Source organism: Manis javanica, chromosome 13 (genome assembly GCF_040802235.1).
Source record: "Manis javanica isolate MJ-LG chromosome 13, MJ_LKY, whole genome shotgun sequence".
Lineage (NCBI taxonomy): Eukaryota > Metazoa > Chordata > Mammalia > Pholidota > Manidae > Manis > Manis javanica.
In genome coordinates, this window is record NC_133168.1 from 97474493 (window position 1) to 97484319 (window position 9827).

General features: G+C 60.3%; 1 protein-coding gene across 2 annotated transcripts; it reads right to left on the minus strand.

The window, feature by feature from the left end:
- Positions 1-557: 557 nt before the first annotated feature.
- On the minus strand, positions 558-6097 carry LOC140845714 (ral-GDS-related protein-like). Of its 2 annotated transcripts, XM_073220537.1 has the most exons (3): positions 2992-6097; positions 2029-2241; positions 558-1684 (listed from the first exon to the last, which is right to left on the minus strand). In XM_073220537.1, exons 1-3 carry the CDS (start codon positions 3271-3273, stop codon positions 1526-1528), a joined length of 654 nt encoding a protein of 217 aa, XP_073076638.1. In that variant the 5' UTR covers positions 3274-6097; the 3' UTR covers positions 558-1525. The 2 variants fall into 2 exon arrangements, with proteins under 2 accessions (XP_073076638.1, XP_073076637.1); XM_073220536.1 differs by having other exon boundaries at positions 558-2241.
- Positions 6098-9827: the final 3730 nt, after the last annotated feature.

The window sequence follows — 9827 nt, forward strand, 5'->3', positions numbered from 1 at the left end:
CATACCCGCAGCCCCCATCTCCTGTGGACCACCCTGTGCTGCCTCCCTCCCCTCCCTTCACCCTGCTGTACCCTCCCGGGCACTCCCAGGGCTGGCTTTTGGCCAATCCCAGGACCTGTGGTCCCTCCACCTGTCCTCCACCTTCCCCCTGTACCCAGCTGCTCTCGCCCTCCTGGTCACACCAGAGCTGGCAGTTCAGAGCTGGTGGGACCAGGAGCAGGTGCAGGGTCACCCCCACCGCCCGTGACACGCGCCACGCCACTCTCACCTGCTTCTTCATATCCTGGGATCCCTTGGGGGCCCACAGCTGTTGCATCATGGTGGCTGTCGCCTCCTGCAAGGCCCCGGACACTCAGGTGCTCGTGCTCCCCTCCCACATGCCTCCCACAAGCAGACCGTGGTGGGTGGATGCTTTGCCTGAGCCCCCTGGCAGCTATGCTGTCCCCACCTCCAGCAGGCTCTCAGTGTAGGCCAATCGCAGCTCCAGAACTTACCCATAATCACAGGTGTCCTCAGAAGGCATCTGGATGCCCCAAGGGGCTTCCTCACCTGCCGAGTGTCAGGAGAGTTCCCTGCCTCCCAGGGTGCCCTTAGGTCTCAGTGTCTCCTGGCTATCAGCATGACTCCCCTCACACAAGCAGGTGGGGTGCACAAAGCTGAAGCCCGTCTTGTGCTCCCTGGACCCTGCCCACCTGGCAGGTCCGCACCCCAGGATAACGGTCTCAGAGGATCCAGGGAGAGGCCGACCTTGCTCAGTCACGGGCCCCACCCCTGCTGCCGACCCCGCGCCAGCCCCAGCCCTGACCAGGGGCCTGTCCTCTGGGTCCTCACTGGATGCCAGGACCCCAGTCAAGTGGGGCCAGGGAGGGAGAAAGACGAGGGCCTTAGGGGCCTGGGGGACCCTACTTCCCCCATCAGCTCCCCCTCCCACCGCGCACACCTCAAGTCTGCCCCAAGGCTGGGCCACAGCACGGCAGAGGACTTGCCCCATGGACCCGTCCCTTCCAGACCCCCAGCCCCCACTTACCTTGAGGTGCTGCTTCCTGTTAACCCCCTTGTCCGTGTTTTTAAGTTTTTTGTAGATCCAGGAGCTCTTCCTACGGGGAGGGGACAGGAGCAGGGAGAAACATGGCCAGAAGGAGAGTTTGGGGGCAGACCCCTTTTCCTGGGGCATCCACGAGACCCACTAGCCTGCAGGAGGCTTTCCAGCACGGCCCTGAGCCCTGGGGACTCCGTGGCCTGGGGAGGGGGCTGCTGTTTCCACCCGGGGCCTCCATTCCCAGTTCTCCCAGGGGCGAATCTGCTTTGGGCCAGGTCGCTGTCCTTGGGGCAGAGACCTCCTGCTGCAGAACGCATGCTCGAGGTCTCCAGTTGGCTTCACCCCACACCTGACATTGCGGGGAACTGATTCCTCCAGGGGTATCGCTGACCTAACCCACAGGGGGCCCCAAGTGCCCGCCATCCCTGTCCCTAGGCTCTGCCGCCTCCCAGGAGGTCCCAGCCGACTGAGGGGACACTCCCAGACCTAGGGGTATCCCTGTCCCCTCAGGTACCCTGGTCCCTGGTACAGGACTACCCACCAGGACACATGTCTCCAGGTGCTCTCCAGACGACGAATAGCAGGGCACTGCAGGGCCAAGAGAATGGCATGTAGGGCAGCAAAGTTCCTGAGGGCCAGACACTCCTGGGAGGGAAGACAGAGCTGAGCGCATGGCCTGCTTCTCTGCTTCTGTCCCCCCATGAATTCCTGTCCTTAAGGAGACAGACACCCAGGGAGCGCAGCACACCTGGTACCTGCTGAGCAGCCCTCCTGGGTGGAGGACTGTAGCTCAACCCAAGGAAGGGGCCAGGGATGACTGTCCCTGCCCCCCGCCCCCTGGGGCCTGTGGGTCCAGGTCCACATTCCCCAGGCAGGAGGGGCCCAGATACTGTGTAGGCAGCCCCAGGCACCCATCCTGACAGCAGACCAAGGAGGGGAGCCGGTCCCAAGATGCCAGGATGGACCCCAGGGGCTGTCCCATGACTCACCTTGGCCACCCAGATCCAGAACTCCACCACTCGGGCCCTGTCCCGGTCCGTCATGCTCGGGGCCCCAAGGCAGGAGGAGGTGACCACGTTAGCTGTGGCACCAGATTGCCTGATCTGATGGATGGTGGGGGCTAGGTGCTCAATGGTTCTTGTCGGTGCCTGGTGCCAAAGGTTGGCCTTCCATTCAGAATATGTCAGCTTGGTGAACAGCTCCTAGGGATGACAAGTGTGTGTCATCCAGGTGTGCCCCTCGTGCCCCCATGCCCAGGCAGGGTGACCGTTCAGAGCTGGAGCCCAGGCAGCTGGGGGTGTGCTGTGAGCCTTGTGGCCATCCGGGCTTTGCAGCCCGTCCACTGAGTCGCCCAGGACCGGATGCACATGGCCCCACAGTGGTGGGGAACGGAGGGGCTCTGCTCGCAGGCACCCTCGCTCACCTCCTCCCTGCAGCACAAGGCAGCTCACCCTGCCATCCTGGGGGATCTACCTCCCATTCTGCCACCCCGTGGATCCCGGTACCCACTCAGGTGTAGTTTCCCCAAAACGATTGCACCCAGGGCCTTTGGTGGTGTCTGTGTCTCCCACGCCGTCAGGTCCATGGCAGGGGCCTCTGAAGTGCCGAGGCTGTGGAGGACTGCCAGGCCAATGGCCGGAGGACCTCAGGCCCTGGCAGCACCTCCCTGAACACCCCTCCCCTGCCCTGCCCCTCCCAGCCCAGCCAGGCCCTGCCCACCTTCCCTCCACTCCTCGTTGGTCGGCAAGGACCCCTACGGGCCAGCCCTACCGTCCCCCTGTGCTCAGTGCAGTCTTGGGCGTGGGGAGGGTCTCTCAGGGCACAGGGTGAGTCGTGCGGAAGCTGGGACGTGGGCCCAGATCACAGGAGTCCACGTCAGGGGAGGGCAGGTCTCGGGCAGCCCGTGACACAGGGAAGGCCCAGCCCCGACCCCGAGAGCCCGCTCTGCTCACCGCACACATCAGGGTCAGCTGCTCAGCCACCAGGCGGGGGGTGAACTGCAGGATGGTGGGCGGCTCCTCCCTCACGGCACAGGGGGTGCTCGCGGCACAGGGGCTGGTGGGCTCCGGGTCTGCCTCTGGCTCTATCAGGCCTGGTGCCATTCCTGCAGGTGCCCTGAGCCCCGGGCCTGAGGGCTCAAGGGGCTCCAGCTCGGGGCCTGAGACCACTCCTGGGATGTCCCCGGTGCTCACAGCTAGCACCGGGACTGAGGACACTGCTGGGACGTCCTCCATCTCTGCAGGGACCGAAGCAGGTGACGCCGGGTGTAGCTCCAGCACAGGGGTCTCAGGGAGCTCCTTAAGTGGCTGTAGATACAGCTGGCACGACAGGTACCGGCAGCGCCATCTCTGTTTATTCTGACGTAGTGCTGGAGCAGGACACAGAGAAAGGGTCACTCCGGGCCTGATTCCCCACGCCCCACAATGACAGAAAAGCCCTCATGGCTTTGAAGGGAAGCCCACGTTAGAAGGTCCCCTGGCTGCAGCCCCTCACCTTCCAGCTCTGCCACTGTGGGCCCCAGGTGCTCCTCCTGGACCAAATGGTGGAGAACTTGGCCCTCCAGGGTGGATGAAGGCTGGCTGTCATGGTGGACCGCGGGCGCACTCTCGGGCTCCCAGGGAAGGCGCCTAGCCAGTCCTGTCCTCGGGCTGCGATAAGGCAGGTGGGTGGCAGAGTGAGAAGGCTGGTGTTTCCAGCCGCTCTGCCCTCCCCTGCCTGCCCAGGCACCTGCCACCCCCCTTCCTGACCCTGCGTGTCTGTCCTGGGTCCCCATCCTCTCCCGTCCTCCCGAGTAGGAAGTCCCCAGTCGTCAGCCGGCCCGTGGGAATCCAAAGATGGGTGACCTGCTGGGCTCTGCTGGGCGCCCCCTGCCCCAAGCCCCAAACGCCTCCTCCCCCCATTCTGTGCACACGGGCGGTGCCCCCTCTGGGCGTGGTGAAAACTCACATTCTCAGTTCATTCTCTGGGCCCTCGTCATGCCCCCCATCACATGAGGAATCCGTGAGGGCATCGCCCATGGCGCTCCCCGGCCATGACCTGCGGATTACACCTCAAGTGACTTCCCGACTCCCCCCGGAACAGGGTCCCAGTATTGTGTCTGCTTCCTTCACACAGTTATGCTAAGTGTGCCCAAAGGGCCTGCACCAAATGGGTGCTGCACACCTATTGTTGCTGAAGGAAGTCCCCGCAGAACCTGTCCAGGTACCCCTCTGCTGTCCCCAGAGGCCCCTCATGTGAACTCAGTGAGGACAAGACCGGGCCCAGACAGAGGGAATCGCGAGCCTCTGCTCCCAAGGCTGCTTTCCTTGTGCTTTTCCAAATCGAGGCCACTGACGGGTGACGCCGAAAGCTTTTCGTCAGGTACAGAGAAGTAATAGCCCCGAAGTGGCCCAGCTTGGCCGGCAGTCCTTTCTGCAGCACCTAGTGCCTGGGGAGCCCCTCTAACGCTCCTCCCATGTTCCCCATGGGCACCCTAACAGGCTGATCACCAGCCACTCTACCTGTCAGAGGAACACACCATGGCTCAGACACATGTGGGCACGCTCAAGACACAGAACGGACTGTGGGCAGAGGCCAGACTGTGCTGAGGAGGGGGTTGGGTACTCACCAGGGGAGCCGCTGGCCTGTGGTAGGGTGGTCAGCATGGTCGGGAAGGAGTGTAGCCTCGGGAGCACTCTGGCTGGTGTTTGGAGCTGGTCCCACTCGTGCCGAGCGCTTTCTCCACTTCCTTCTCACGCGTGTCCAGGGATCCCTGACTTTGGGGACCTTAGTCCCATGAATAGTTGACTCATATTCAGGCTGAGGGGGGCAGCAGGGATATAGTCAGTGGGAAACCCAGGCACCACCAGGATGAGGGAGGTTCGCAGCTCACCCGAGAGCCTCCAGCCCCCTGCGGTGCGAGCAATGAGAAGCACGGGGTGCCCCCAGGGACGAGGTTCCAGGCCCTCTGGAGTGGGCCTGTCGGCCACTCTCATGGGGCAGCCCTGGGAGGGCCCTGGCAGGTTGCCAGGTTTGGAACAGGGTCCTGGGTGTAGACAGCCTGCCCCGGGTCCAGGGAGATGGAGTAGGTGAATTCATCCACCAGCTCCACGTCGCACCCCAGAGTGGAGCTCTGCAAAGCTGGCCCCTCATAGCTGCGGAGGAGGCACCTGGGGCTGCGCGGACCTCCCCGCAGGCGCCAGTGTGGGCCCCAAACCATGCCCCCGAGATCAGGCACACGGGGCCATCTGCCTAGACATCCAGTCCCTGAGGGAAGGAGAGGACACCCCCGGGCTCAGGATTAACATGTGCGTGGAAGTACCTGGTCCCAACACTCACCTCCATGTCATGAATGCTGAGACCAGAGCTGTGATATTGACTGCCCTGCTAGGGGTCCACCAACTCAGAACATGCTGCCACCCAGGAACGGCCCCTCTCATCCCCAACCTTCAGTCCCACCCATGCCCCACGCCCAACACACACACATACACAGGAAGAGCCATTGGAAGCTCAGCCCGGGATGGGTCACGCTGTGGCCTGGCCCTGGAGGGGCCCGCTCTGGGCCACCCTATGTTACCTCGGGGCTCCTCGGGAGACATGGACAGAGGCGGTGGAGGAGGTCACTGAGCCAGCGCCCACAGCGAGCAGCAGGACTCTCCGTCTCGGCTTCCCTGACTCCCACGCCTTCAGAAGGCTCCGCACAACAAGACCGCATGTTGCTCTGTCGAGCGCCTCCGGTCAAGTGAGCAGGACTGGGGTCTGCGGCCAGGATCTGGGTTCCGTCCGGGTCACAATTCAGGTTCTACTGGGCGTGTCTTCAGTGACATCACTTCTTCAAGGGTCCTTTTCCGGGGCCCCTCCTTGCATTCAGACACGCCCACATGCCCCTCTGGGCTGCTGACTGCCCACCCTCCTGGCCCTTGCCCAGCACGACTGCACAGATCTCCACAAGAGCCCTCCCCTCACTCTTTGGCAGTGTCACCAGGGTCCCAGCTCTGAGGAGTCCAGCTGAGTTCAGGCCTCTTTTTCTCCCCAGTTCCCTGTCCCGCTGAGGCCACAGTATCTCCCAGGAGGTGCCCAACGTCCCAACCTTCACAGGCAGGGTCACGCCAGACATTCCTCCCTAGGGACATCCCCAGGGATATATGGATGACCGTCCAGCTCCTGGGGGCTGGTGTCACGTGTGTCTGATGCACAGACTCGGAGATGGCAGAATGCAAACCAGGCTTGGCACGGGGCGTGGAACACCACGCAAGTCAGGCTTGGGTTCAGGCCTTGTGATCTTGGGCAGGTCAGTCCCCCGGTAGGCCGTTTTCAGGGGTGCACCTCTAAGGTGCAGCAATGAAAGGCGTTCCAGGTGTTGCCATCTACTGGCATCCACCTTCCAAAGGTCCAGGCTGCTCTCAGACTAGGTGCTTTTCAGACCAATCAGTAAATGGGTCAGAGTAGCAGACTGGAAATGAGGTCTCTGCTGCCTCTGAAATGCAAGTTGGTCTACCAGGCTGCTGTGCCCTTTGTGTGTGGGGGGTGGAGGAGAGTCCAGGTACAGCACCTCATTCATCACCTTAGGAGAGGTAGGCATGCCCACACAATAGACTTGTAGAAACTTCTCGAAGATGAAAGGCCCCTGAATTTGTGTTGCATTTATTTCCCACCTTCTGACCCGTGACTGCTCTATCAGGGTGCTTAGACAAGTTGTACTTCCTGATCCCTGGGTCCAATGGGCGTAGTGCCATCAATGGGATTGGCCAGTGTGACGGCTTCTGGAAGGAAAAGAACAGGAAGGTTCCTTCGAACTAAGGGACAACCTAAGTCTGGAGATTGGACATACCTCTGAGATAGTTTTCTCTCCTTGCCGGCTCAAAGATAACTGCCCTGCTGGTCTTTACTCACAGGAGGAGAACAAAGAGCATTTTCCTGACCAATACTTACACACTGGGTGCTTGGGGACCAAGTGATGAAGCCCCATGTGCAGCAGTGACTGCAATCTGAGACACTCCGATCACGGTGACCATCATGCACTGTCATCTCCAAGATTCATCCTTTTTCTGAGTAGGCCAAGTGAGTGACTTCAATAAGGGTCTGTGGAAATCACCACCCGACATCTTCCAAGGCCTTGGTGGTCACTCCAGTCTGTAAGCTCTCCTGGAAGGCAGTACTGCTTTCAATGTATACTTTACAGGGAGTTCTAGAGGCTTGTGCTTGACCCGCCACACAGCAGGCACTCCTGGCCGGCACAGTCCCCTGTGGCTAGCAAGGAGGAAGCCGGGAGCTCTGCGTCCCTGACAGCTCGGCCCTGTGGCCTCTGACACTGAGGGAGCGGCCCTGCGGGCACTTGGTCGGGGTCGGGGGTGCTGCTCGTGATACCAAGACCCGGTCCTCGTCCCTGAGGTCAAATCACAAAACACAGTGACAAGGTTTTGAGGAAAGGAAAGAATAGTTTATTGACTTGCTAGCAAATAAGGGAGTGGCAGGCTCCTGCCTTAGAGAACCGCCGTCCTCCTGACACGCAAGGGGTCAGGGCTTTTCAAGGGGAAATGGTAGGAGAGAGGCTGGGGTGCAGACACATGAAGTAGCTGCTTGCAAGGGTCCAAAGCAGACATTCCTGCGCCACTTCCCTAGCGTTTTGTTTTTCTTTTCTGCTCCTCCTCAGCCCCTGGGACAGAATGCTCTTTGAGTCCCTTTTTTAGTGGGCTTTACTGGCCTTAATTCCCTCTCATCCCGCTCATAGCTGACTTTCTGCCTAACACTCCAAAGACTGACCAGCCTCTCTGTGAACATCCCATAGACGTGCTAACAGGCCCTTCAGGTCTACAACGTGTGACACCCAGGCAAGAAGCCTGGCTATAATTTCCATTTTCTCCACACGATCCTGCTCCTTCCAACAAAAAGGTGGAGGTCCTGGTTCAGCCCTTGGTAAACAGCTACTTGACCGGTGGTGGCAGGAAGAATTTCTCCTCTCCCTGAGGTTCCCTTAGCTGGAGTAAGAAACAGATTGACAGGAAACAGATGAACAGGAGGAAAAGTAACAAAATTTAGTCAAGTACATCCAGGGAAGCCATAGACATCTGTTCCACAGACAGGGTGTGGGTAAAATTGCAGTATTTGCCGACTCTCTTGGGCTGGCTTTAGTGCGTGTCCGCATCCACAGGGGTTCCCAAGGGGTGGAGAGAGGTATTCCGTCTCCATGGGCGAGCGAGGGCTTCCCTGGACCGGAGAGCTTGGTGGGAGTATTGGCTCTCTTCCACTGCAGCAGGAGAGAGAGGGAGGGAGACGCAGGGCGACTGCTTGTAGGCAATAAACGGCTTTTGAACACTATTTCTCCCTTTGCCTGATTTGGCTTGCAAATGTGTTTTGCCCTGGGATCTCCCCTCCCTGGGGTTACGTGGGGAGAATGAGGTCTGTGTGTCATCCTGAACCAAGGAGAAGGGGTGAGGGTCTGCGACTTCAAGGGGAAAGGGAAGTAATTCACAGGAATATAAAACAGGACAGGTCTGATAAAATACTTGATGGGACACAGAAACAATGAGGGGGCAGAACGGGGAATTTTAAAAGACTAAAATGATACCGGGGTTCTTGTTCCCAGAGTCAAAGACTGAACTTGGCAAACACTGATCAAGGTAGGAAAGAAAGCCAGGGAGGCTTTTATTTAGAGAGAAAGTCGGAGAAAAGAGCTCCTGTGGCCAGTGGGGGTTGGCGGGGGGGACAAGAGAGTCCGCGGCCACCTGCCCCTCCTGCCCGCTGACCGCGGGTGCCCCCCCCCCGCCCAGCGCCTTCCCCGCCCCACCGTGACCACCTGCGGCTGCCGGGCCTCGTCCCCCACCCCCACACGCGTCCGGGACTGGGGGTGGCGGTGGGCACACCCGCCTTCAGCCTGGCAACCCCGCCCAGAGGCAGGGCCAACCCGCGGGCAGGCCGGCGGGTTCCCCAGCCCGCAGGCAGGCAGGCCTTGGGCTCCCTCCGGGCTCCCTCCGCAGCGCGGGAGCCCCTAAGCCCTGCGCTCCTATCGCCTCCACTCGCGCCCACCCGCCGGCCAGCGCCGGCCTTAGACCCTCCGTCCCCGGGCCCGGGCTGCGCTCCCGGAGGCAGGGCTTTTCCCCTCCTGGCCACGGTAGGGAGGTAGGGCAGGCCCGGCCCCACAGGAGGGGACCACCGTCCCTGGGTCCCTGGGCGCGCCCGCCGCCCGAGGGTGGTGTCCGTGGCCTCGAGCCCCGCCCCCCACCCCGGGCACGGACCGGGCCGCCCGCCGCCGGCCACGTGCCGCCCTGGGCACCCTGCTGCCGCGCGTCCCGCGCTGCTCTCCCGCAACAGCAGGTGCGCTGTGTAAGTGCCGGGGCGCCCGCGCCGAAGACACGCAGAGGCAGCGGGACCGGGCCGCGCGCTCACACCCATCTCCAAACATCATGAGGAAAGTATAAACTCGCCAGGAGGATATATTACAGCACCTCCTAAAAGCATCCCAAAATGCTAACAGAAAGAAAAGAAAAACTAATGTAACTCAAGGGAAAGCACAGACAAGTCCATCAATCTACTTGGATATGTCAACACTTTTTTTCTCAGTAACCGATAGGACAAGTAGATAAAAAACTCAGCAAAGATGCAGAAAAACTGAATGGTATCCACCAACTAGATCTAGTCAACACTAATAGAACATCCCACTCCACAACAACAGAATTTTCAGGAGCATATAACATATTGATCACATAGATCACAAAACTGAACTAAATTTCAAAGAATTGAAATCATACAAAATATATTTGTTCTCTGACCGTAGTGCATTAAGTTACAAATCCGTAATACAAAGATATGT

What these genes read in the sequence shown, in the direction of transcription:
- LOC140845714 (XM_073220536.1), bottom strand. Translation starts at nt 3,273, where the DNA reads ATGGAGGACGTCCCAGCAGTGTCCTCAGTCCCGGTGCTAGCTGTGAGC. An exon ending in AGCTGACCCTGATGTGTGCG is followed by an intron (nt 2,242 to 2,991) that starts GTGAGCAGAGCG and finishes TGTCATCCCTAG; the next exon opens with GAGCTGTTCACCAAGCTGAC.